At 55.9% G+C, this 27203-nt stretch overlaps 3 protein-coding genes across 14 annotated transcripts in view; all 3 read right to left on the bottom strand.

Annotated features, from left to right (window-relative positions):
* Positions 1-16: 16 nt before the first annotated feature.
* On the bottom strand, positions 17-5868 carry AMBP (alpha-1-microglobulin/bikunin precursor). The gene is made up of 10 exons (XM_050980818.1): positions 5658-5868; positions 4907-5049; positions 4572-4648; positions 3962-4075; positions 3239-3340; positions 2608-2651; positions 1723-1801; positions 1470-1637; positions 1137-1313; positions 17-173 (listed from the first exon to the last, which is right to left on the bottom strand). The coding sequence occupies exons 1-10, from the start codon at positions 5766-5768 to the stop codon at positions 142-144; spliced, it is 1047 nt and encodes a 348-aa protein (XP_050836775.1). The 5' UTR covers positions 5769-5868; the 3' UTR covers positions 17-141.
* An 11774-nt stretch (positions 5869-17642) lies between these two features.
* NRARP (NOTCH regulated ankyrin repeat protein) lies at positions 17643-20144 on the bottom strand. Its single transcript, XM_050981057.1, has one exon. It carries the CDS (start codon positions 19971-19973, stop codon positions 19620-19622), a length of 354 nt encoding a protein of 117 aa, XP_050837014.1. The 5' UTR covers positions 19974-20144; the 3' UTR covers positions 17643-19619.
* Positions 20145-23738: 3594 nt separating this feature from the next.
* The window catches only part of EXD3 (exonuclease 3'-5' domain containing 3), a 250288-nt gene continuing 246823 nt past the window's right edge, over positions 23739-27203 (bottom strand). For all 12 annotated transcript variants that reach the window (XM_030231030.2, XM_030231040.2, XM_030231043.2 and 9 more), the window contains one exon: positions 23739-24208. In XM_030231030.2, coding sequence (XP_030086890.2) covers positions 23853-24208 — 356 coding nt within the window. In that variant the 3' untranslated portion in view covers positions 23739-23852. The remainder of the gene's footprint in view (positions 24209-27203) is intronic.

Raw genomic sequence — 27203 nt, 5'->3', positions numbered from 1 at the left:
AGGACTGACACTGGGCTCTTTGGTCACATGAGAGACATTTACTGCTGGAGAGACATTTACAATGTGCTGGGCCACCATAGCTGTCAGCACTGTCCTCCAGGAGCCTGGTGCTGGATGCCGGCCCTTCATCCTCTGCCTGCATCAGTTTGAGAGCTGCAGGAACTCCTCGTCCTCTGCAAGTGGAGAGACGCAGCAGGTGATGGGCTGTCCTACAGTTTGTGTCCCACCACGCGCCATGGTGGCATTAATGTACTTTATATTGCTGGCAGGGATTATAAAAGATGGGTTCTGCCCTAAGACAGGCTCCATCTCCCATCTGTGGGTTAAGGCAAAATCCCCAGCTCCTGCCCTCCTGGAAGCAGGCACGCCCAGAGCTGGACAAGGTGGAAGACACCTCAGTCACCCCTGTCTGCAGGATGATTTTCTCTGCCAGACTCCTGACAAACTGGTCATCATTTCCCCTGAGGAATAAGTGTTGCCTGTTGTGTCTCCCAAGGAGAGGTTCAGTACAGAAACCCCTGCACTGGCTGGAGCTGGGGGGCCTGGCAGGTGTCACACCCCTGACAGGGACCGTGGCTTGGTCCTTAGTTGGTGTCAAGGTTCCTGCACCACCAAATCTTTCAGCCCAGGGCTGTCACCTCCACTGCTCCCCACTGCACCCCAACCTGCTTGGGGACGTTCCCCCTCTCATCAAGACCACACTGAAGTTCAGTCATGGCCTCAGCATGTCTGCAGTTTGCCCAGCCCCACTCTGCCATACTGTCTGTGGGCTAATGGCCATATTCCCTACCCAGGACAGATCCCTCATAGGCACAGCACAAAACCATCCCACACCCATCACGGACCCATGACAAACCCATCAAAGCCCAAGGATACATCCATCCTGGTCCATCCTGACCCAGAATGACCCATCCCAGGCAGAGCACAAAACCAATCCAGACCCATTCCAGAACCAGACTGATCCTTAACCCATGGCAAATGCATTCTAGGCCCACAATGGACCCATCCGGGACCTATCCAGAGTGAGGACAGACCCATCCAGAGCCAGAACAGGCCTGTCCCCACCCCACGCAGACCCAGTGCAGGACAGGAGATGTTGCAGGCTGCTGCCCTGGGGTGGGGGCCAAGAAGAGTACCTGCCAGCTGAGGAGCCCCGCAGTACTCCTTACATTCCTTCTCTGAGTAGAACTGGTTCCCGTTGCCCTTGCAGCCCCCATAGCTGAAGGTGATGCACTTGCCCTGGGCTGCATCGAAGGCCCAGCGTGTCATCAGCGCCTGGCAGGGACCTGGGACAATGGGCAGCCTGCAGGCAGCTGCAGGGACAGGAGCTGCGTGAGATGGGGCGTCCAGGACCCCCACGCCTCCCACATGGGGGATGCCAGACACATGGCATTCAAAGCAATGCTCAGATCCTTTGTGATGCCTCAGCAAAGGCACCTCCAGTGCCCCCTCCCAGCCGGGGTTCTCACCCTCGGTCCGGCATGCCTGCAGGCACTCCTTTTCTGAGTAGAAGTTGTTGCCGTTGCCCAGACAGCCTCCGTAGTGGAAAGTTTCACAGGCCATGGAGGAGGAGTTGTAGAAGAAGCGGGAGAGCATCCCGCTGCAGGGCCCGGGATCTCGGTTCAGCCGGCATGAGTCTGCAGACCAGCACACCACGGGTCACCGGCAAATTGGAGGGCAGGCCAGGGGGGTCCCGATGCAGCCTCCTCCCCTGGGACCTACCTTCCTTATTGCCAATGTAAGCAGGCAGGGGTCCTGCAGCTGAGCCCTCCTCCAGGGGTAGGACTGCTCTCCGTGCCCTCTGCACCAGTAAGGAAGCACAGAGCTGCTCTCAGTCCCTGCCTGTGGGACATGCTGCCCGCCCCATTGCCCTCAGGGTGGGCTGCGTCAGGGGCACCTCAGGCTCCAACCCTCCTCTGTGCTCCCAGCACATCTCCAGTAACTGATCTTGGGTCTGCAGGCTGTGATCCCTCCACACCTCATGATCTTCCCAGCCCTGTCCTCTTCCAGGATGGGGTCCCACAATCCCAGGCTGTGGATTAAGACACCCAAAGTGCCTAAGTGCCTCATGCTGGGGATGCGCCTCAACGATGTATTACTTACTCTTGAGTAACTGGGTTGTTTCTCCTATGAAAGTCCCATTCCCCCTGGAGAATCTTTCAACACTCAATCCTGAGAGACTGGGAGGTGCTGAGTGATGGAAATTGAAGGACTAGTGGGTGCTAAGCTCCCCCATCCCTGGAGAAGGGGCCAACAGCCTGGCTGGGACACACATAGGCAAGGAGCAAGGAGACACCAGCAACCTTCACATTGTGAAAAAAAATCAGAGTAGGAAAAGTCTTCCTTGGAAATAAGCTCTTGTGCCCACCTGGCCACCAGGACCCTCCCCCTGCAGCCTATGCCTGCCCTGCCCCCATCCTTGCAGGCAAAGCCCACCAGCAGAGGTGGAAGAGCAATTCCCCCAGGATGGTCAGTGGAGTCACTGCCCACACAACATGTTCTGCCCATGGAGCCTTCTTCCTGGACACCTGATCTCCAGTGAGTTTGGCTTGGAAGGGATGTCTCTGGCTTTGATGCACTTCAGAAGGTCCCAGCTGGCCCACTCACCTGGGGAGCATTTTCTCTTGAAGTCTCTCGAGGAACACATTCACCTGGCCCAGGAGCAGGAGAGAAGATGAGCAGTGTGAGAGGAGAGGTGTCCTGACCAACTTCAGTGAGTCCAGCACTGTGCACATGCAGGACCCTGGGCAAAGGGACACCCTCCCAGTTCCACCCAACGCTGTTCCCCTCTTTCTGCTTTCCACCTCCCACTCACAGAAGCACCATCCTAAAATGCCCATCTCCCTGAAATCCCCACACCCCCCTGAGTCCCCCCCAAAATCCTACACACACACACACCCTCCATCATGCTAGACCCTTCTGAACCCTAGACTGAGCAAGGAGCCTCCCAGGTGCTGGCACACCCAGACTGGGGACCAGACACAAGTGTCCCATGCCCTCATCCTAGTGGAGTGGTTGCACTGACTGACAGCCTAGCACAGACCCCTCTGGAAGCTGATTTCTCTGATGGAATCCTTACTGATACATGGCCTTATTTCCTTTTCATTCCATGCTACCAAAGCATTTGTCTCTCCTTCCTCCCTCCTGACCATCCCCCATTTCCCCAGCTTGGCAGACCCAAAAGGAGCCGCTGGAGTGCTCTGGCAGCATGAGAGGCACATGCCCCATGGGAGGTTACCTCTGTTTGCCAGGGTGAAGATGGAGTCTTCGGGGATGCCCATCTCCAGAGCCAGCTGATAGAAAGACTCAATGAGGTCCTCCCGTAGCTCTGGACTCCTCCCTGGGAAAGAGAATGGGCTGTGAGCAGGGCTGGTGTGGGACTGCAATCCCCAAGCACCCATCTGGCTTGGGTGGCTGCTGGCAGGTACAACACCAGACTCCTGGTCCTTCCCAACATAGAATCAGGGAAGCAAAGATTGAACACAACCATTGACCTAGCACTGCAATGTCCACCCTAAAACATGTCCCTGAGGGCCACATCTATGTGTTTTTTGAACCCTTCCAGGCACAGTGATGTCACTGCTTTCCTGGGCAGCCTGCTGTTCTTGACCAGCCTTGACCAAGGGCTTGGACAAAGTGAGTTTAGTGTTTCTTAATCATGGAAGACAGCATCTCCTGCCACTTCAGGGCTGGTTTTCTTCTAAGCAGATAGAAGAAACCACCTTCATCCCAAAGACCATGTTGGTTTGGATGTTCACATCAGTGCCTGATGCAGCTCTCATGGAGCCATGAGACTCCACCTCTGCCATGCCAAAGATGAGCTGGTCCAAGCCACCATTTCCAAAGCCTGTGGTCAGGTCCCTTAAGGCCAAGGGAGCTGAGAAACCCTTAGGTGGTGTTTTTGAGCTGTGCTGGTCCACCCTAGAGCCTGCTTGCTCTCAAGTGCCATGGCCAGACATACCATACAGCTTCAGGGTGGTGCTTGGACCAAAACTGCTTTTCTTCTTCATCAGAATGACAGCATATTCATCATAGTTGGTACGGAGCACGTAGGACTGGATAGACACATCCCATCCTGGGTGAGACAGAGATACAGGGAAGTCATTCCTGCCCGGTGAGAAGGAGCAGTTTAGGACAGCCCCAAAGCTGGGGGCTGAAATCAGGCATCTAATTAAAAAACCATGATTTTTGGGAAGCAGACTCAGATACAACCATGAGTCCCTTTAGGCTCACCAGTCTCTAAGCTGAGGAGATTGGAAACCAAGAGCTGTGAACAACTGAGATATCACTAATGCTCCAGAAGTGTGGCTGGTCCCTGCCCCAGCCTGGGACCCTGTGGACAGGAGTGACCTGCTGCCAACATCTCATCATCCTGTGGCTATGCAGGGACAGTGCTCAAACAGCCCTTCCCTGCAGCTTTACTCTGTACTTTGGCTAGAAATGTCCACATCAGAGGCTACTCCACAGTGTGGCGTGGCCTCTGAGCCTTGCTCTTCTGAACCCCTTCCACCTCTGCCAGCTGTCCCCAGAGCTGGTCCCCATCTCCCAAGCATGCCTCACCCCCAACTCACTGGGGCTGTAGTAGGTGTATTTTCCAGGGGTGCTGGTTTTCTGGTACTCCCCTGAGACTAGTGTGCAGTCACCTTGCCTGGAAAAAGGAAGAAAACATTCAGCTACTTGGAGGAATTCTTTTCCCTGGTTGTGGCATGAAAATCAAGGACATGGTGCCGGACCCCTGAAATCATGCTGCCCAAGGTATTGGGTATTTGAACCCAATCCATTCCCTCCTCAGGGATGCCAGGCAGAGCAAGTAACCCCTGTGTCTGTCCCAGCCCCTGGGAGAGGGAGCACCCCTGGGTGGGATGGCTTTGGAGGAGGCTCAAGCACCTCCAGCAGTGCCCCATACCTCAGCCTGGTGCTGGTAGTGCTGATCTGGTCGGTGCTGGGGCCAGGGCCCAGGAGCAGTGTGCCCATGCTGAATTTCTCCTGGTAGTTCTTCATCCATTTGCAGGTCGTGCCAATGGCAATGTCGAACCACTTCCCGTGCATCTACAGGGAGATGAGAGACAAGTCTGTATCGTGACCCCCCCCTCACTAAGGTGGGACATCACCTGGTTTTACGCAGAGTCAAAGTATTCCTGATACAGGGAGAAACTGGGAGGTGATGATGCAGGGTGCAGAGGCCAGAGCTACTGCAGGATTTGGGAAGTATATCAGCACTGAGCAGAATTTTCCTTGGTTCCCTGACTATGAGGCAGGGCTGGAGGCATCAAGCTGTCATCCACCCATGTATACCAGTGAGACCCAGATCTGGGCACACATGCAGGGCTGTATGGAGCCTGGCAGGGGACAGGGCGCATTGTGGGAGACCTCCCAGGCAGCCTCCATCCTACTATGCTGAACCACAGACTTTCCACAGGACTCATCTGCCCTACTGCTCAGACTGCAGCCACCCTGCCTGGAGTTTGCCAGGATAATGCCCCCCCAGAGCCTGGCACCTCCTGAGTGGCACCCAGGGAGTGCCACACTGCCAATGCCTGTCCCGCACAGCCTGGCATGGGCATACGCATTATTGCCCTTCTTTCTGGAGGAAAATGAAAGAAAGCTTACCCCATCCCTTTTGCCCCCAGAATTAAGGGACCACAAGCTGCCATTACCCGCTCAGCCTCAAAATTCTCCTGCACTTGGATATCTTCATCCTGGTCTCCGATGGGGGTTCCACGAGCCACAGTGAAGAGGAGGAGGGAAAGGAGGCCCCAAATAATCATGGCTGGTGGCTTTGGAGTGCTGCTGAGCCTCAGCACTTCAGTGGGATCCCGGACTCTGTGCTGCTCCTGCTGTGCAGCACTGTGACCTTCAGACCAGGGCCAGCCGGGCCAGCCACCCTGCGGGGGGGCTGCCGGGGGAGGTGGGGTGTATAGCCCAGGGAGCACCACTGCCCTTGGCGGTGGTGGGGATTTGCAGGGAGCTGTGTTGCGTGCAGGAGTGGAGCACCCTACCAGCCACACCAGGCTGAGCTCCTCACCCTAACCTGTTCCTACACCATGGGGTCAGGAGCTGTCTTTCTCCTCTATTCTATGTTGGGATTCATATTCCTGCTCTGTCATCCTACAAAGAGCCCCCATCCCTGATGGACCAGTTTGATCCTGTGGTGAGGAGAGCACGGAGGGATGCCCAGCACTTAGCCCAAACTATCTAATCAGTGTCCATAGGGAACAGAGCCTGAGTTTCCTGCTCCCCTTTTGGACCCCTTCCAGGCAGTCCCAAGCTGATGACCAACATCCAGGATCCAGCTGGGTGAGACCCATCCCACAGTCGAGGGTCCCTGGGCCGGGGAGGAGTGGGAAATGCTGGGCCATCCTCAATCCCTTCCAGCAGTTTGCCTTCGTTGGATGATTAACAGAAACCAAACAGCCCGAGGGAAACTACAAACAGAGCAAAGGGCAGGAGCCCCTCTCTAGGTGGCCACGGCCCAATATTTGTGGAGAAGGGCCAGAGCTGGCAACACACTGGAAGAAGTCAGCTGGACTTTCACCCTCCACTCCCCCGCGGTCACTGACGGACTCTTTGATAAGGACCAGCAGGTGCTGCTTCCCGGGCACGGGCCTGCTCTGTCCCGGCAGAGATAGCGGGGACATCTCCACAAACAGATCTTCTTGCCACATCCCGGTGTGTCTAGAGCGCGGGGCAGACGCGGACCTGCGGCACAGACGCCGTCCGTCGCCGCCCCTCCTCCTCGCCCCGCCTACTTCCTCTTAAGGAGCATCCCGGGCGCAGCAAAACCCTGGGCTCCAGCTCCCGAGCCGGGGGTCCCTTCCCAGAGTCCCCAGGAGGGGTCCCCGCTGCCCCGGTCCCTCCATCACTAGGTGGCAGCCGGCGGTAAGAAATGACAGCCGCGCTCCGGCCCCCGCAGTCACGGGCGGGTGGAGGGTTCCCCTGAGCCCCCTTCCTGCGGCCCGGGCAGCGATGGGCACCAGGGAAGGCTGGACTTAGAGGGGGCTGGTAAAAGACAGGGAGAATGACATTTTACACGGGGAGATAGTGACAGGATAAGGGGCAGCTATTTTCAATTAAAGGAGGAGAGATTTATATTAGATATTAGGAAGAAATATCTCCCTGTGAGGGAGGTGAGGCCCTGGCACAGGGTGCCCAGAGGGGCTGTGACTGCCCCATTTCTGGAAGTGTCCAAGGGCAGGTTGGAAAGGGCTTGGAGCACCCTGGGATAGTGGAAGCTGTCCCTGCCCATGACAGGGGGTAGCACTGGATGAGCTTTAGGGTCCCTTCCAACCCAAACCAGTCTGGAATTCTATGACTTGCAAGAGGACATGGTTATCAGGGAAACCTCAGAAAACACTGCCTTGTGTCCCGTGGGTCATGGAGTGCTTGGGAGCCCATCTCTGATGCTCCTCACACAGGAAAGTCAAGTGTTCAGCAAAGGGCAGAGCAAAGGGAGGGAAGGGAGGGAAGTGCAACCCAAATCTGAAGGCTGCAACAGACCCAAATCACACCCAGCTTACAGGAGGCCTGTGGGAGGGCGCACAGAGATGTCCCTGATGGAGGCAGGTTGGGACTGGCTCCATCTTTGGCCCAGGGACTCATGTTCTCTCCCAGTGCATTCCTTGGCACTCACCACCCATCAGAGCTGGTGCAGCACTGCTGGGCTGCTGATGGGTGGCAACAGCCTGTGATGGCCTGTGTGTCAAGACTGGTGCTCAGCCACATTTGGGCACATGGGACAGCAAGAGGGATGGATGGTAGAGTGAGAGGGCAACTGGGGTAGCTGGTTCACCAGAGCTGTTCTCTGGGACATCCCCTGGGTATGGCTGTGCAGGTGCAGAGGTGGAACCTTCACCTGACTGGGGTGGTACTTGGAGCAGCATCTCGAAGTGGAGATGGCACAGCCCTATGTCCATCTGGGAGCTGTGTCAGCACCCTGGGGTTGGATGTCAGTGTGCCGCGTGTGTCCCACGTGTGCTCTGAGCTGCCTGGTTTCTGTGTCTCCAGCCAGAAGCATCAGCCAGGCTTCTCCGTGCCCGGAGATGTGGGGACACATCTGCCCACACGTGTCGGTCTGCACAGCTCTTCCCTGCCTAGCCCCTCCACCCCAAAACCCCGGGAACCCTTCCCATGCATGCCCGGGGGACGATACCGCCCTGTCCCCGTCCTGGCGCTCGGTTGCCCGGCCGTGCAGATGCTCCTCCGCCGCGCCGGTACGCAGCCTCCACCCTCACGTACGTCTGCTTTTTGTGTCCTCGCTGCGGGTCGGGCTCTACCCCGTCCCTTCCGCCCCTCCGCTGCCCGCAGCCCCCGGCGCAGCCCCCACCGGAGCCAGCCACACACACAAGTGAACTTTTCTGCGTTTTCCAGCAATTAAAAAGAATAAAGCAACAGTTGTCTCCAGGCAGGGCATGGATCCTGGTGACCCTGATTTTCTGTGTGGCTGGGCAGGGTGAATGGGGCTATTGAGACCCCGATGACTGGCATCTCCACTCTAGGATTGTCTCCCCTTCCAAGTCCCCCGCCCCGCGTTCTCCTCCTCCCTACCCTCCTCCTCGCTTTTAATTTCCTTCCTGCAGAGAGCTGCTCATCCCCTTCCCATTGGCCAAAGGCCTGAAAGGGAATGGAGGAGACAAGGGAAGGATTAAAGACGCTCTGCTTAGGAGCAGGCAGCCTGAATACAAGATGCACCGGCTGGGAAAGAATGGAGGCTTAGTGGGGCACCAGATCAGACCCGCCTCCGCCGTATTCAACCCGGCCTGCATTCCTGCATTTCTAAGCAGGGACCTTTCTCCCCGGCCAACCCCTCGGAGGGACGCCCCGACCCCTGTCCCACCTGCTGCTGAAGGTAGACCTGCCCAGGATGGTCCCACCACACCCCTCGAGGTGCAAGCCACGATGGAAGACAGCAGTGCTTGCAGTTCTTCTGTGTCAGCCTGTCTAGCTCTGGACACAATGTCCCCAGCCAGTCCCACGAGGATGAGAAGGCATCTGGGGCAGACCTTGGAGCAGTCTGGCAGCAATGTGGGGCTCTGGGATGTTCCCAGCTCTTGCCCCAGCAGAGCTGGAGAAGGGCTGGGGCACTTCCAGCCAAAGCCATAGCAGCAGAGATAGTGGTGCCCCAGTGCTTGTTAGCATGTGTTATTTCTTAGAATATTCCCTAAAACCCCAGAGTGTTCCCTGCCCTTCTCAGCATCTCCCAGGGCCATGCAGGTTGGGGTGCAAATGGGGCTGCTCTGAGGGCAGGTCTGGGGCAGACTGGTCCTCAGGAAGGGCTGGAGCAGAGTGAGATGATGGGTGGGCTCAGGGTCACACTGGGAATGAGGGGTCCCTGAGGGCAATGGTGGACCACAGCAACCTGTCACTGACCCATGGAGAGACACATGGGGAGTCACCCAGGAGCAGCACTGTGGTGTTGGCAGCATCTGGAGCTTTCCATGTCCCTCCATGTCAGGGCAACACTTCATGTTCTGTCTCAGGTGAGGCACAGGTAGAAATGAGTCCCCTGGTCAAAGCAGTGTGGGTGGGTGCCCACTGTCTCTGCCCAAGGACCCTCCATGGAGGCTGGAGCAGCACAGCCCCTACCTGTTTCTGATGAGCTGGGCAAATCTGTAGTTTGCATGCAAGTTCCCCATGGGAACTTCTCCATGAACTGGAAATCTGAGGCTGACTCCTGGCTAGAGCTGGTTTCCTTTATGGCATAGGGGGAGGTTGTTCTCAGAAACCTCTTGGGGTCCCTGCTGACAATCACTTCAGAGAGCTGATTTCTGGGAGAACACATCCTTTGCGGAACCTAGAAAGGTCCCAGAGCGAACAAGATTCTCCCTGTCCTGAGGAGTTGGGTGGTCTGCAGTGGGAAGCATGGATGGGGTGGGTCAGCCAAGTCCTACAGCCCTGAAACCTCACCTGTGAAGGGACCTTAGGGACCCCACACAGAGGAGCAACTTGGGGAGCCAGGGATCCCATGCAGGGACACACTCCAGGCACTGCTCACACAGCTTTGGGGTCTTGCACTGCAGGGACAGGGGTCTGAGCTCCTGTGTCCCATGTCCCATGTAGTGGTTAACCTAATCTTCAGTTTCCTGAGGGTTTTCCCACCTCTCCCCATTTTTTGATCTAGATGTCTTGCTGGTCTGGTCCCTCATGCACCCCAAATCTGTGCAGGACCTGAATGGTCAGTGCGGAGCCCAGGTGACCAGGTAAACAGGAACGTAGAAGCTCGGGGTGGGATATGGTTGAGCCCATGGAGGTGGCCTGTAGGGGCAGCCTTGATCACCTTCCAGACTCCTCATTGCACTGGTGCGGAGCAGGATTCAGGCAGCAAAGACAGCACTGTGTGCCAGATGATATGCTTCAGGGTGACCAGGAGATGGCTCCAGAACTTGGGGCAGAGGCCAGGAAGGACATGCCAGGACATCACAACCAGTAAAATGAGCTTAGGGAAGCTCTTTGTGCTTCCATCCTTCCCTTTCTTCCACAGTGGAACCCAGATGCTACCTCAGATGGACCCTCATGGTCAGAGCTGAATCCCACCCCACTGACTAAGCTGTGCAGGAGGGTCCCAGGTACTGCTGTCTCCTGAGCACTGCAGGTGACAGTTACCTCTGTTATCAGCCCAAGGCACCTGCTGTGCTGGGAAGCCATTGGCTGTGGTGAGATAGTGGAGTCATTGCTCAGGGACTGGTGGGCACCATCAGAGCACCTTTGGCTGTGCCTGGCTCGGCAAGAGCACTCTCCCCCCTCACCCATCACCAGGATCAAGGGAGCTGCCCTTGCCTGGGGGAGATCTTTACCACCCTAAATTCTGGGTGTCCCCATTGCCTTGTCATTGCTGTAGCACTCTCCAGTACTGTCAGCGGGCAGGAGATGTGGGGATCCCCATCCTCCTGCACCCCCAGGCTCTAGCACAGCCTGTAGGAACCAGGAACTCCATCCCACTGGAGAAGCCCAAGAGTCCCATGTGGGGAAGAACCCCAGATCTCAGGGGAAAGGACACTGGTCTCCCTGTGCAGTGCCAGAGGCTTTTGTCCTCCCTCCACCGAGCCCAGGGGCCAGAGCTGGGTGATTCTCAGCCCAGGAGGGGATGGAGAGCCCTTCCCTCTGCCCGGCCCCGATGGAGACAGACCATTTTCTTTAATGCAATGCTATGAATACTCGGGGTCTTTCTGCTCCCTGTTTAATGGATTTGAATGTGAAAAGGTGGTGGAAGAAGGGAAGAGAGGGGGGAGGCCAGGCCTTTTTGTTCAGGGATGCTGCTCCAGCCTTGGATTTATTAAGCATTTGGAGGGCTCAGGGTAGGGGAGAAAGACCCCTCCCCTACCCTGCAAAGGCCCGCTCCCTTTTCTGCCTCATGCTTATTAGCATAGCAGCTGCTCAGGAGAGGGGCTAGGCAGGAGAAAAGGATTGAGGCGTCCGGGAAATGAATAGGAGGGAAAAAAAATAGCTTAAAAGAACAGAGGCTTTGAATGAGGGGGAGCAGTGAGTGGAAAATGGGACAGGGGCAGCTCAGAGTTGTCACCGTAGCTGTGAATGTGAGCAAGGAGAAATGTGGGGACCCACTGGGGATAGGCTCCCTGTCTGGGCACTGTGCTGGGGGTCGAGGCCTGATCCTGGCACTGTGGCGTGAGGCCAAGCCTGCTCTGTGCCCCCCAGGTCTTGGGCACAGGCGGGCAGTAGGTGCTGAGCTGGCACCTTCCTGTGCCTTCAGCCCAGCTCCCTAGGGCCACCAGGTGCCCCAAGCCCCTGAGGTTGGGTTGGGGTCCCCCATCTGTGACCTCCAAACCAAAGCCTCCACTGAGAGACCCAGTAAGTGCTACAACCTGCCAGTTCCTCAAGGATGGTTGGCTGCTGGAAATCCAGCAATCATCTTCAAGGGGCAGACTGGGCATGGGATGGGGCACTCAGTGAAACCTTTACAACCCACTGCAACTGGTGCCTCCATCTCCTCCACCCACTCCAGGGAAAGCCCTCCAGCCACTGTGTGAGTGGCTTAGGCATAATTAAAGAAAATCAGGAGTCCAGGGACCTGCCACCCAGCTTCTGCCCCAGCTGGAGGGGTGACCACACTGAGACATCAGAGTCTAGTCCAGGGCAGGAAACCCTGAGGGCTGCACACATTCAGAGCTTCTTTGTGCAACTGCATTCATGTGTGAGAACATTGCTGTTGACTGCACATGGCTGAGAAAAACCTGGAAAAAACAAGAACAGAGATGGCAGTCTTGGGCTGAAAGGAGGTTGCAGAACCACTGCTTCCAAGCAGAGGCTCTCCTTGGATGCAGGATTCATTTGCAACCAGGATCTGTTCATTGAGTTGTCATGTTTCAGAGCACAAATCATCAGTCCCAGTGTGCTGCTCAGGCTCCCTGTGAAGGCTCAGCCTCAGCTGCCCCCCAAATGCAGCAGAGCCACCAAGTGCTGCCCAACGTCCCCTCTGTCCATGTCCCCTCCAGCCAGTGCTGTGCAGGGCTTTGCTCACTGGGCCAACTCTGCCACTGCTCTGTGCTCGTGTCCACATCCTCCATGCCCCACTGAGGAGGGGTCAGCAGAGCCATAGCCATCCTACCAGGATGAAGCTGTTTGGGGAATTTTCTGCTTCTGAGGAGCTTCTTTGTAAAAACAGCCAGGAGAACACCACCAGCACAGCTGGGCTGAGATCTGCCATCTTGCTGATCATGCTGGCTTGCCCTCAGGGTCTGCTCCCAGCCACAGGACACTCTTGGAGTCAGGCTGAATGAGGAGTTCTCAGTTAAAATGGTTGATCCAACCACGCCCAATCCCATCATTGCTCCAGCTGTCCAGCTTTGCCTCTCTCCATACTTCTACTTCTCCCTTACCCATCCATCCCATCAGGCCTCTGTTACCCATCCCTCCCAGCCAGCCCCTCTCCCTGCATTCTTCCACCCCTCCATGTCCCCAGTGATCCCCCCAGGCCCTCTGCCATCCCTCAATCCCTCCATCCAAGCACCTTCCACCCTTCCCGATCCTAACCCTATCCACTGTTTTCCCCAAAACCAGACAAACCACGATGTTGTCCTGCTTGACCATTTCTCCCCAGGAAGAGAAACCTGCTAAAAAGCCAAATATTCCACTGAACCTACAGGTCTGTGTCCCATCCAGGGCAAGACCCAGAGGTCACCTCTCCCTGGGCACCCTAAGATGGGTGCCCATGGTGGCAGAGAAACACTGCAGCTGCAGAGGTTTTGGGAAGAGGTTTCTTCTTTCTCCAAAATGAAGCAGTGTCAATCCTGGGGGCATTACGTGTGCCCTGGAGAGCACTTGCTGTACCAAGGAGAAATTGGAGCTGCCTCCAATTCCAATCTCCTTGTTGGATGTTCCTACACCATGCTGGGAACATCCTGGGGAGAACATAGTCCTCCGAGCATAGGAGTCTGTAGAGAGACAGTGATTTCAGGGCATGGGGGATCGCACCGAAAATCCCATGCTCACCTGATGGCAGTACGTGAAGCTCATGTACACCCCAAGAACAGCAAATAATTACTGCATGCTGCAGGAACAGAGTGACCTGAGATGGATATGGGGATAGGACCTCTGCACCCAGTCCCAGCACCAAATACTGCAGCAGCTTTGGGTCAGCAGCAAAAACAGGCTGAAACCATCAGCTGTCCTGTCCTGCACAATGTGCTGAGGAGCCTGGTGCTGCTGACCATCCATCCATCCATCCATCCATCCATCCATCCATCCATCCATCCATCCATCCATCCATCCATCCATCCATCCATCCATCTATCCATCCATCCCTCTATCCATCCATCATCCATCCATCCACCATCCATCCATCCATCCACCATCCATCACTCCGTCATCCATCCACCATCCACCACTCCATCATCCATCCATCCATCCATCCATCCATCCATCCATCCATCCATCCATCCATCCATCCATCCATCTATCCATCCATCCCTCTATCCATCCATCATCCATCCATCCACCATCCATCCATCCATCCACCATCCATCACTCCGTCATCCATCCACCATCCACCACTCCATCATCCACCCATCCATCCATCCATCCATCCATCCATCCATCCATCCATCCATCCATCCATCCATCCATCCATCCATCCATCCACAGGGATGGAGCCAAGAATGCCTTGATAAGGGGCAAAAAATTCTGATGTTTGGAAATGAGGCCAGCCTGGCTAGGCAGCCTGAGCCACCGGCTCCTTGCGGACATCGAACAGAAGTTGATTGTGGTTCTTTTATGTTAAAAAAGGTAACTCCTCCTTGGGCCACTGGGCTGTGGCATTATCATAGTCATACAAACGCCCAACAAAGCATCTATTTAAAATGTCCTGAATTTTGATTACAGCCTGTCCCCTCTTGCTTGCCTGCTCACTGTCTTTCTTTCTCATTCATTACTTACTCCCTGTGTTAAGCTCCCTGAAATTCAAATAAAAACCCCCCTCCTCCCCCACATCCATATGTGATGGCCGATTCAGTGCCGATGGCCGGGCTTGACAGATGAAGGGCAATAGACGAGAAGACAAAGCTGTCAAAACTTGCCAGGCTGTGTTGACTTCCTATCGCCCCCCAGCCGGAGGGGAGCCCGATCCATCTGGTTTGGAGTCAGCAGCACAAACAAAAGCAAAAGACAATGGCAGGAAGCACTTGAAAGTTCAAATTCTTGCTTTGGTTTCTCTTGGAACAACAGCACCTACGTAATGCGGCCGATGGACAATGACATGCAGCCGGGGACAGGCAAAAATGCCAGAAGAATGTGCTTACACCACCAAACCATCCAATATTTTTGTGTTATTGGAACAAAAATAGAAAAGGGAAAGAACAAGAGGGTAAAAAAATCAAGTCTTTGAAGTTCCTAGATTCCTTGGACAGGGTTTCTGTAGAGGAAAGCTGCAAAGTGGGGTGGCCATGGACCTTGGGAGGAGCCTGGCACCAGGGCAGCTGCTGGCCAGGGTGCTCAGCCCTGGGGTTGGGGTTCAGCTATGTCCTCAGCACATTTCTGCTGCCAGGGCCATCACATATGGGGAACACAGAGGGGCTTTGCTGGACTTGGCTCCAGGGGGGTGCCCAAATAAGGGACTGCTGGAGACCCCAGCCCACCTCATCCACTGTGGGGAGAGGAGCCACACATAGGAATGCTGCGTTCCCCCAGAAAAATCTATCCTGGAGGTGGTGGCTGGCCCAGCCCAGCTCTCTGGGGACCTGGGACAAGGTGAAGGATGAGAAGCTGCAGGGCTGAGCTGAGCCAGGTGAACCCAGCTCTGTGAAATCCCAATGCAGGCACCAGAACGAGGTTTTGCAGCATTCCAAGTGCAAAGGGATGAGGCTGGGATTATTTCCACCTGCAGGTGTAACCCCGTGTGCCCTGGGGAGCACAGGCACTGTGAGGTTTGGTGGCAGAGGCTGGTGGTCAATGTCACACAGTGCCACAGCTGGGGAGGGCAGTGGTGCTTGCCCCTCATCCCCAACAGATTTGGAGTCAGCAGCTGCTGCAGGACTCTGGGTGAAGGAACTCCAGGACCACCAGTGGTTGTGACTGATGGTTTTGGCATCATCTCTTTTCTCCTGCTCAAATCCATCTGGATCACTTGGTGCCTGTATTATCTACACTGGGCTGCTGCCGGGGTGGCTGCCTGTCCCCAGGGCACCTGGGGACACCAGCTGTGTCTGTGCCAGCCACTGGCCCGTGCTGGCAGCAGATGGCACAGGGTTTGGCACATTGGAGCGGAATTTGGCCAACCTGGAAAGGTCACACTGAGCCTTTTCTCCAGGCTTCCCCCCCACTGTGTTTGCAGGACGCCACTCCTTGCATCCCTGCAAACTCACACCCAGAGCCAAACTGAGCAAAGCACAAATTTCCCTGGGATTTAGGCATTTGCAGAGCTGGCAGAATTATTCATAGAGAAAGAGCCTCATCTGACTCCCCAGCAGTGCCAGCAAGGGAGGCTTGCCTGCATGGTGCCTTCAAAAGCCCGGCCTCGGGCAGGGCCCAGCCTTGCAGGTCTGGGGCTCTCTGCCTCTGCCTCCCTTCCGCAGCCCGGAGCAGCCAGGTCCTGCTGGGAAAGCCTCTGGAGAGGGGCACAGCCCTGCTGGGCTCTGCTCCGCTCTGAGCAGTGCCAGAGGACACAGATGCTCTTGGGGATGGAGAGGCCACGCTGACCCTCGCCCTCTCCCCTTTCCTTGGGGCACTGAAGACACCACCGACCTCATCCCTTCATCCTGAGGTGCTGGGGCCCAGGCTGGAATCAAAAAGCTGGGAATGTTCACAGGGAGCTGTGGGGTGCTCAGCCAGACAGGCTGGGGCTGCAGCCCCAAAAATGCACCCCAAATCCCCCATCCCAGGACTGGCTGTGAGCTCTCCCCTCACTCCCTGGGGACAAGTAGCTTCTTTAGAAACATCTCAAACAGCACATGCCCATCCAGCACCAGGGTTTGGTCTGAGTCATCTCCCCTCTAGCAGGCTCTGAATGCTGGGATGGGGCAAACCAGGACACCCCTGAGCCCAGGAGACTTCCTCCAGCCTGTGGGATGGAGCCACACTTCCCCCCCAAATCCAGCCCAGCCATTCCCCTCCAGGGGTGCATCCAAACCCAGAACAGCTGTAAGTCTGACACCAGAAGAAACACCTGGGGTCCCAGCCAGACATCCCCCACCACAGCAAACAGCCAGCACTGCCAAAAAACATGTGGAAAAGAACAAACAAAACAACCTTTTTTTTTATAAAAAGATCAATGAAAAATTTATTTATAAATTTTGCACTCTGGGGCTACACGTCTATATCATACACTCAGGAATATGCTGTACTGTACAGACTTTATCCAGTTAGAAATGATCATATAGTGACCCACATACAGCTTCAATATAAGCCTAAAAATTCTTAACATTAATTAACATAATTAAAAAAGGTATTTGCATCTAAAGAAAAATCTACAGAAAAACTCCTTTCTGGAGCAATCTGTGCATCAGCTTCAATGTCTGCTTATTTCACTGACATTATCAATATATTCTTCTTACAAAAATAACAATAATAATTAAAAAGATGACTGCTGGAAGGCAACCAGTCATGCACAAAACAGCCTCCCCCACCTGCCTCTTTCTTTTTCCTTGTACTCCCCGTTTTGGCGTGAAGGGTCAGCAGCACGATGAGCCAACAAAGGGGGTGGGGGGACCCTCATTTCAATTTGAATCAATCTGCATCCCTTTTACTTCTCAGGATCAAGAGAGACAGGGGTGTGGGGGTTGCATAGAAAATTGAAACTCTAGGGACTAGGAAGGGCAGCAGCTTTTCAGTAAAATACAAAGGGATGTAAAAATACATCAACTCACAATTTCAGAGCAAACCCCCTTCCCCGACGTACAGTTTCCCAAAAATCTCAGCATGTCTAAAGCTCCAGGAGGCTGAAAAGGAACAATACTTTTCTTAAGCAACTCACCCAGCAATTCACACAGGAGATTCACAGTCTTAATAGGTATTTTATAAAAATATAAATATGGGTTACATCATGTTGTCTTTACAACACTGGACAGAGCTCCCTTTAGACTGGGTTTATAACCAAGATTTCTTTTAAAAAATCCATCTAGAACTTGGCTTTACAATACACTTTTTAATATCATGTCATAAATGTTATGACATTTCATTGTGGCAAATCCATTTACGTAAAAAAAAAAAAAAAAGTGTGCAACCATCTGGTAACAACGATAAAACCTCACTAGGAAAGGTCCTGTTCCCACCCTGTAACTATCGCACAGAAGCACCAGTGGAAGTGCTGGACACCCCCTTCCATGCTCACAGAAAGACTTCGGCCAAAAGTTCCTTGCAAATTACAACAATAACAGTAGACACTTTTGACAGGGCTTTTTTTCTTCTTTAAATCTGGAGCTTTTAAAATCATCCCAAATTGTTGAAGTGGAGAAAGAACAAAAACAAATGAAAAACCTAACAAAATGCAAACAACTGCAAGTGAAATTATCAGAGACAAAGCAGAATATTCAGTGCAATGGGAAATAATCAGGGCAGACTCTAGGTTGTTGGGGTTTTTTTAGTTTTAAGACTAGAAGAAAAAATGATCAACAACAAAAAAAGCATGTATCCCAAACCATATTTTTGAAACACTCACCATCAGCTTCAAACAAAACCAGGCTCACAATCTTCACCCACAAATATATACAGACATGATAAATAGGTAAGACACAGCCCCAATAAACCAGCAGGTAACTATTTTCTTTTTTTTAATCAGAATGGTTTGGATGCAGGGAGCAAGAGAGGAAAAAGCAGGGAGATGGCAGTGATATGGATGGCTTTAGTGCAGACGAGGAGAAGAGGGCTGAAAGACCAGCAGGAGAAAGGAGACTTCTGAACTTTTCCGCATTTTCCAAATGGATGTTCTTGTGCCATAGCAATAAAAAAGCAGCATTTGCGATTATACGTGCAGTCACTTCAAAATGCGCCTTCGGGTGGCTTGCTCTGCTTCCTCCCTTTCCTTTATAAAGATATATACGGAGGGATATATATCTCCTATAAAAGGCGGGTGAGTGTACGTACGTCAAGTGAATCGTTCTGCATTGAGAAGTGTTATCCAAGTTTCACCAAAAGAAAAAAAGTTCCCAAACTCTTTTCAGTAGTTTTCCAGCATCTCTGTAGGCAGCAGAGAGCGCTCGCGCCCCTTTTCTGTGCAAAAGCAAATCCTCTGCCTCTAGAGTTTATTTCACTTTTTTTTTTTTAGAGAAAAAAAACAGTCCAGGATTTGCTAATCCCCCTTTACACACAAAACCACAAGGACTCAATGTCTTTTCCTGGGATCTCACGTGTGCTAAACAGATTCGTGGAGCGGGTGAGGATGCCGACTTTCTTCGGACACCCAAGGAAGAACCAAAGCAGAAAACCCAACGCAAAATCAACAAAACCCAGGAGCAATAGGGGTGAGAAAACCACATCTGTCATATTCCAACGGAGTCGCCTCGACAAAAAAAAAAAAAAGGTCAGCGGTGGGAAAACACTGGGAAAACCTTGGAGAGGAAGAAGACTTTCCTGCTTCTCCTCGCCAGGAAGGCCGCGGCCGGCCGGGAGCGCCAGCCCATGGACGGGCTATCGCGCCCGGGGGTCCGGGGCTGGCACCGGACAGGGGACCCCAGCAGCGGTGGGGGTCTGCGGGGTGGCTTTTGGGGGGCGTTGAAATGAATTAGTTTCTGAGCCAGAACACTTTAAATGGGAGGGTCGGAGGTAAGGGGGGCGGGGAGGAGGATTAAATATTAGCGGGGAGGGAACGGGGCGGGGGGTGTTAAAGCATCTGCCCAGATGTCAAACTGAAACCGTGAATACTGTGAGTGCAGCCGAGGTAGATGGAGGAAAAAATAACCACGTTACAGTAGGAAACAACCCTTGGAAGATTAAAAAAAAACAAAAAAACAAAAAAAACCCAGCAAACAATCAAAAAACTTAAAAATGTGGCTTGTTCTGCGTGGGGCCCCAAATCTTCGCCAAACCCGCCCCGGGAGGGGGCGGGAGCAGCTCTGGCGGCCGGGGGAGCGGGGAGGGTCCCCGGCATGGCCGGGAAAGCGCGGGGTGGGGGAGACCCGGCATCACCGGGCGAGCGGTCCCAGCATCAGCGGGCGAGAGCATCGGGGGCAGCCCCGGCATCACCGGGCGCCGGCGGAGTATTTGGCCTTGGTGATCAGGTAGAGGACGATGTCCTGGTGGCCCCCGAAGGCGGCGATGTGCAGGGCGCTCCAGCCGTCGCGGTTGGCCAGGCGGATGTCGGCGCCGAACTTGACCAGGAGCTTGACGAGCTCGAGGTTCCCGTCGATGACGGACTGGTGCAGCGCCGTCTGCCCCTCGGGTCCGAAGGAGTTGACGTTGAACTCGCAGTTCGTCATGTTCTGCAGCAGCGACTGCAGCTCCTTGGTGTTGCCGCGCCGCACCGCCTCCTGGAACACCCGCTGGCTGGGGGGCGGCGGCGGCGCCGCGCACGGCGACACCTCGCTCTGGCTCATGCCGCCGCCTCGGCCCCGCCGCCCCGCATGGACGGCGACGGCGGCGCCCGCCCGGGCATGCGGCGGCGGCGGGCGGGCGGGCGGGCGGGCGGTGCTGCGGCCGCTGCCGGGGCTGGGCTGTGGTGCCGCCGGTGCCGCCGCGCCCTGGCCCCGCGGCTCTCCGCTCGTTACTCCGCTGCCCGCGCCCCGCAGCTCTGCAGCGCCCCAGCCCGCGCGCGCCTTTTACCCGCCCTTTTATTTGCATAACAATGGCACGGCCGTGACGCACAGCGGGGGCGGGGCCGCGCGCCGCGCGCCTACTGGCTCGAGCGGGCGCGGCAGGCGTGGCAGAACAGGGAGGCCACGCCTCCTCCGCGGGGTGAGCGGAACGGGCGCGGGCGCTGCGAGGGAGGGAGGGGGCGATGGGGGGCGCTACCGCCTTGGCTTTGCTCGGTCCCGCTCGGTCCCGCTCGGCTCGGCTCGGCTCGGCTCGGCTCGGCTCGGCTCGGCTCGGCTCGGGCCCCCCAGTCGGGACCCGCAAGAATGATGGTCACCCAGGGGCTGCGGCTAACCCCGATTTGGGGTGACACCGTGTTGCTGCGGGCTTGTGTCCCCGTGAGCCAGCAGGAGCGGGTCACAGAGCAGAACAGGGCGTTCAGCTCGCGGGGTCCAGCGCCTCTGCAGACTCCCATGGGGGGCTGCACTGGGTTTCAGGGACCCACGGGTGAGATTGATTTAAGGCGGAAAAGATGCATCCCCCACCATGTACTGCCAGCCTTGAAGTGGCTCAATTCGCCTGCCCGGGGCTTTATCCGGGGTCGGACCCGCTGCCCAGCCGATGACCACGTTCCTGGTGCGGGAGTACTGGGAGCTGTGGACACCATAGGGAAGAGGGAAAATGGGCGAATAAAAATCCCGAAAGCAGTGCATCAACCAAAAACGATGCTGAGGGGACCCTCAGGGGGAAGGGGGGGCTCTCTTGGCCTCCCCCAACCCTGCTCCTATTCCCGTTTGGTCCCCGGGAGCAAACGGCGAGTCCAGGTGGGAAGCGGTGCTCCCGGGCCAGCTCCCACTGCCTCTCGGGCATTTGGTCAGCAGGAGAGGGTGGGAGGTGCGGGGAGAGAGGAAGGAGCGTGTCATAAACCGAGGTGACAGCAGCCGCGCCGGGGCAGCTGGGGGGCAAGCTGCTGTCACCCGGCACTGCTGGCGTGTCCTTTTGGAAAGGGAAAGGGAGAAATCGGCCTACTGCTAAATTCAGCCCCAGCCGATGAAATGTGCCATCACAAAGTGTCTGTAGCACAGCTGGAGGATAACGGCCTTGAGCTCCGAGTGTGACTTGCCCCACCGCCTGTTGCCGTGGTTTTTCCCAGCAGCTGGAGTAGTCTCGGAACACTCCTGCCCCATCTGGGTCCTTCTCATCCCACCTGGATTTAGGCTGTAAGGAGTTGTTGAAGCAGCTCTTTATTCTCCTCCCATAAGGGATCTGCTTTTCTAAGTTAATTTCTGCAGCTAGTTCTTCTCAACCCTGTCCCCATTCCCATCTTCACATCCATCCCCATCTCCATTCCCATCTCCCCATCTCCATCCTGTCCTTGTCTCCACCCTCATCCTATGCCCATGCACACCCCCATCTCCATCCCCCCCTCCCTCCCCATCTCCATCCCCAGCCCCATCCAATCCCCATCCACCCATCCCCATTTCAATCCACATCCCCATCTCCTAACCCGTGCCCATCTCATCCCAATCTCTATCCCAATTCCATCTGTCTGGTCTCTGTCTGACTGTTTGGCTTCCTCCGGCCAGAGCTGTCCCGGTCACACCTCTCTAATATGAGTGTGTTGCAGTTCTCACGGAATGGGGGGGATTGGAATGTTACTGCTGCTGGGGGCTGCAGACCCTCCTCTGCTATCCTGTGCCTGTGCAGCTTCTCCCAGGATGTCCCTGTGCCGCTGGGGCCTCTGCAGCGCCGGCACAGGGCACTAAGATGGGTTCAGCGCTTGAAGCTCTGAGGGTCTGCGCAGGAGCCAGGTCTGCCCGAGGACACTGAATAGGCGCCACCCCTGCCTCTGTCCCGTCCCCCGGAGGGCCCCGTGCCAGGCAGCAGGCGGTGGCTCTGTCCCCATTACCCCAGCCATGGTGTCAGCGGGAATCACCAGCGGCAATCCCTGTCCTGTCTCCTGTGTCGGCTCGCCGCGGCGAGCGGCGGGACGTGCCGTGACTCACGGTGACTCACGGGAGCTCCGGTGGAGCCCGGGGGCCGGCACAGCCCAGCAGCGTAAACAGCGTGCGGGGAGCGCCGGAGCCACAGCAGCCCGTGACCGTTCCCTGACACTAATCCCAGCAAACCCATCACGAGAAAGCTGGAAAAGGGAAGGCAGTGGGGTCGTGCGGCAGCTTTGCCGGACGTAGGTGCGATGACCTGGGTGTCAGGGCTCTGCTCTTCCTGGCTCGCCCTCTCCTATTTACTCCTAAATATCCTGGGACGCTGATTTTGTGTCTTTGCTGGCCATATTCTGCGAGGTGTAGAGCCCTGTGAGTGAGCCGTGGGAGAGTGGGAATTGCTCACACCTCCCCGGTCTGGGACTTGGCCAGAGTTACATCCTTACAAGCAAATCTGCATTTACCAGTGACATTGGTGAGAAAAAGAGCGCGGGCAGGGACCCAGCCATGCAAATGTTCGGGACTGGCAGGTGGGGGCAGGACTCGGTCTGGGAACGAGGCCAGAGAAGGATGGGAAAGAGCCAAAAAGCGGGGGTGGGGGTGGGGGGGTGGGGGGGGCGGGGGTTGTGGGGGGGTGGGAACGGGAAATAAAAAGATTTGAAAAGCTGCATTTCAGCTCCAGTTTGTACCCAGCTCTGTAACCGGAGAGGAGCCGGGAGCGGTGTGACGGCCGGGCCAGGCTCCCTGCACGGCTCCGCTGCCCGCCGGCTGCGAAGGGGCTGTCAGGGGCCGTCAGGGGCCGCGGCCAGCGCTGGGAGGCCCCTGCCTTCGCTCTATGGGGCCCTGCAAAACCAGCAGTCCCACCCAGTGATTTATCAGCTCCCTTCTGAGGCGAGGGGAAGACGTGGCGGGAGGCGGGGAAGGGCCCCGGAGCTGCGATGCCTTCCGCGAACGGTCACGCCGAGAGGCGCGGAACAAATTTCCCCTCCTCAGGAGACGTGACGGCCAAATTTCCCCGTGCCCATGAGAGCCTGCGGGAGGGAGTAGGGCCGGCTGCCACCGGCATCGCCGGCGGGGCTCAGAGCCGTCTCGGGGCTGGGGGCGCTGGGCTAGGCACGTCGCAGCCCTCCTCCAAAACCCCAGCGGGTCGCGCCCGTCCTCCCGGCCAGGCGGACACGACGGCAGCGAGAGTCCAGCCACCCCCCGAGGCCTCCTTGCAGGGAGCCGGAGAGCCGGGGGGACGAATCCGGGGCAGGCGGCGAGGGGGCGTGCCCCCACTTAATTCATTAAAATGTGTCGGAGAGCGTGGGAAAGACGGGAGCTTTTCTTCCCAGCGCAGAGCCGCGGCGAAAGGCGTGCGAGGGACAGCGCCCTGCCCGCTCGGCTCCCCGGAGCCGGAGGAAGCGCGGAGGTTTCCTCCGCCGCTGGCCACTCCGCCGCTTCGCCTCTCGGCTCTTTGGCAGAGCGGCTGCCGGAGGCCCGATGGGGAAACGCGTGGCTCGGCCAGTGCCACCCGCCCCACCGCGGAGATGGGGCGCGTGGGGATGCAGGGAGCCCACCCGGGGCTGCGGCTGTTGCGTGGGAACAGTCTCCCTTGTGCAGACTCACCTCTGGGGACAAGAAGGGGGATCCCTGTGGGGATGAGGTGGGGAAGGGGTCGAGGGGGGTCTCAGGAGGGGACACCTGTCCTCCGCGTGGTCTGAGAGCTGCACAAACAGGGTTCTGGCCGTGGGACTGACCTCATGCTCTCCTCACGGACACATCGCACACCAGGAGCCTTTGGTGGCACCCAGACTGCCGGTGTGGGCTGGGACCCTGCCCCTGCCAGCCCTGCAGGCAGAGCTCCTGAGGCCAGAGCTGGGGGTTTGCAATGGAAACCTCATGCTCTTGCAGTGAAGATGTGTGGGTGTCCTGTGTCCTCTGCAGGGAGCACAGCACCACAAGAAAAGCTCTCACGAATGGTTTGGAAAGTTCTGTGGAGAAGGGCATCCTCCTGGGACTTCCACACCACAAGGGCCACTGCAGGAGCATGGTCTGGGGACTGCCACTTCCCACGGATGTCACTGTAGATGCTGCTCTGCATGGTCCCTCCCAGCCTGTGACAAAGAGAGTTTAAAACCTGAGTGAGATTCATGGTCATAACACTACACGTGTTATGACCCAGAGGCAGGGGTGTCCCTGGGCTGGAGGATGTGGTGCTGTGCTGTACAATTTGGGTTTTCTTACTGCAGCTTGGCCTTTAACCACTCCAGTGGCCCATCTTGTCGGTCCTTATCCTGCTGGAAATACTTCAGCTCTTCTGAGGTAGCCTGTGGTCTTGGTGTCTGACAGCACAAAAGTGCTCCTGGAGCAAAAGGCCACCAGGTGGGGCACAGTTGGAGCTGGAGAATTCCTGCCTGGTGTCACAGGCAGGGATCTCTGGCTGCACCAGTGTCTCAAGGCTGCCAGGCCATGCCGAGGCAACCCCTTGACTGATGTCCCTGAGGCCATTGAGCACACGTTCTCCAAACTACCATGGCTCCAACCTGTGTTCTGCTAGACTGACACCACACATTTCCCTGACCTAGTGTGCTGGCAGCTGCTTGTGGGGCTTCTGGTCCTGGAAAATTGGCACCTGGAGGGACCATATCTTCACTTTGCAGGGGCTGATGGAGTTGGTTGGAGATATAGACCTTGGTTTTATGTGCCCTGTGCCGGCCTCCCCGCCTTTGGGCCATAATTATTTTGTCCTGGATCATCTGAATGATCTCCTGGACTAAATCCAATGTCAGTGCAGGGTTTTGGTGCCAGGAAATTGCCATCTCCTGAGACACATGGTTCTTGGGGCCACTTACCACAGAATCACAGACTGGTTTGGGTTGGAAGTAACCTTTAAAACTCATCTTGTCACGCCCCCTGCTATGGGCAGGGACAGCTTCCACTATCCCAGGGTGCTCCAAGCCCCGTCCAACCTGACTTTGGATACTTCCAGTGATCCAGGGGCAGCCACAGCTTCTCTGGGCAATCTGTTTGGTTGTACTGCACGGCCACTCCTTTGTGGTGACTGTGGGATGGGGACATGTCATCCCACTGCTCCCACTGCACAGTTGCCCCAGAAAGACTCATTACAGCCCACCAGGAGTGGCCTCTGTACCTGCTGACTGCTCTGTGGGGACATCCCTGGGATCTAAGTGGTGACATGGCCATAGCCCCCATGGGACACATGCTTAGTGAGTGATAGAAGCTCATTTGCCTAAGGGTCATGTCCACATATTGGCAGGTTGATGGGCAAGGTCTGGTCCCAGGCTATTCCCCCGGGAGCAAACGGCCCCTGATTGATGCAAATGTCCCTCCTCGACAGACACCACTCTCCTCTCCCCTCACTGTGAGCAGTGACCCTGCCCTGTGGGAGCAGCATTCCCGTAGTGTGGGGCAGCACAAGGGCTGGAGCTCACAGCCAGCTCAGGCTGGATCTGTGTCCAAAACCACAGTGGTTTGTATGAAAACGGCAGCCGATCAACTGGGAGCTCAATTGGAGCATCCGTCTGGAAGAGCAGCTCCAGGATGAGGATGGGCAGTGATACAGCCCCTGTCTTCCTCCTCCTCCTCCTCCTCCTCCTCCTCCTTCTCCTCCCATGCCTTGCTGGCTGCCTTAGGGACCAGCCAGCCCTAGTTCAAGGCACAAAGTCATGCCAGGGAACACTGAGCTGATTTCTGTGAGCCGGTCAAATATGTGGCGAGGTTTCCGCTCCAGATTACAGGAGGAAGGAAGTTTGCTCGGAAGGGGATGGGGATAAGGTGGGGGAGAGGGAAGGGAAGTGCATTCCTGCCTGATGAGGAACAATGTTAATATAATCATTTGTAAACTAAAGCTGGCCTGAGCATCAAACACCTTGTCCCCATCAAACTCTGAAGGATGTGCGGGAGTACACAAGGAGAGGAGAGGAACTGTCTGACATCCGATGCAGCGTGTGGTTTCCCAGGGCTGAGGGATAGATGCTGCTCAGCCAGATTTCATTCATGATAAAGAGCAATAAAACCCTTCCTCAGTACTTTTTTATCCCAGGGTCCCCTCATGATCACATCCTGTCATGCAGAGGCAGGAGCTGAGCACAGGTGAAGCAGCCGGGGGATCCATGGGCTCTGGAGTGGGCAGCCCACTCAGAGCGCTCGTCCCTGCCGCAACACTGCTGGAGCTGCCCTTCCCACGCAGGATCAAATGGCTCCATAAATCCAAGGAGGGCTCATTACTGCCCTAATAAATGTTAAACATTAGTATGACACAGACAATGGGATTTTGTAATTATTTTTTTTTAAGCAGCCAGAAAGGAAACAATATTGTAGGCTGATTAGAAAGCTGCTTTAATTCCCTTTGATATGTATCCACCATTCAAAACTGGACAATTTATTACCTCCTGGATGCTCCTCAAGGCTAATTTGATGTGGAATTCTTGGTGACTGTGTCTATGATTGGAAGTGACCTTGCTGCACACTTCCCACCATGGCACCACCTCCTGTGGGCAGCAAGAAGGAAGAGGTGCTGCGCTGGGTCCCAGCCACTGCCCCTGTCCCCAGGAGCTGAACGGAATCGTCTAGGAGCTGTTTTGTGCCATGTCCACAGGTACACACCACTTGCTGGGTTCTGCCCTGGATTAGTGTCCTAGAACAAGTCCCAGCCATGGGACCCTGCCCTAGCACAGCCCTGACTGTAAGCACAAGAGCTCACCCCTAAACTGGGAGAGCTCTCAAGCATACAAAATCCTGTAGTTGACCAGGAGGTGACCCTACTGTCCCCAGGGATCAGAGGGAAAGGCACCTTCTAGACAGCTGTCCCCAGGTAAGGGATAGAGCAGTGTGTCCCCATCTTGTGTGAGCTCCCCTCCACAGCAGAAGTAGTGGGAGATGAAAGTGAAACCACAGCTCTGGAAAACCCAGCAAGCAAAGGCCAGAAGTGGGTGGTCAGATGTGCATGTGGCTCAGCAGCTTCCCTTAAACAGGACCTGGAAAGGTTAATCCCATTTTGGAGAGTTTTATTTAATGGCATGACAAAGCAGTGCACACTGTGGGGGCCAGCAGCTGGAGGCTCTGCATCATTCCTGCTTTGACTCATCC

Source organism: Serinus canaria, chromosome 17 (genome assembly GCF_022539315.1).
Source record: "Serinus canaria isolate serCan28SL12 chromosome 17, serCan2020, whole genome shotgun sequence".
In the NCBI taxonomy this organism is placed as follows: domain Eukaryota; kingdom Metazoa; phylum Chordata; class Aves; order Passeriformes; family Fringillidae; genus Serinus; species Serinus canaria.
The sequence above is the reverse complement of the archived record's forward strand: the minus strand, read 5'-3'. Positions and strand labels throughout refer to the sequence as shown.

Excerpts from the sequence above, each read along its gene's own strand:
- AMBP (XM_050980818.1), bottom strand. The coding sequence starts at position 5,768 with ATGATTATTTGGGGCCTCCTTTCCCTCCTCCTCTTCACTGTGGCTCGT. Across the intron at positions 1,638-1,722 it reads TTACATTGGCAATAAGGAAG|ACTCATGCCGGCTGAACCGA; the intron begins GTAGGTCCCAGG and ends GCTGGTCTGCAG. Across the intron at positions 174-1,136 it reads CGGGGCTCCTCAGCTGGCAG|AGGACGAGGAGTTCCTGCAG; the intron begins GTACTCTTCTTG and ends CTCCACTTGCAG.
- NRARP (XM_050981057.1), bottom strand. The coding sequence starts at position 19,973 with ATGAGCCAGAGCGAGGTGTCGCCGTGCGCGGCGCCGCCGCCGCCCCCC.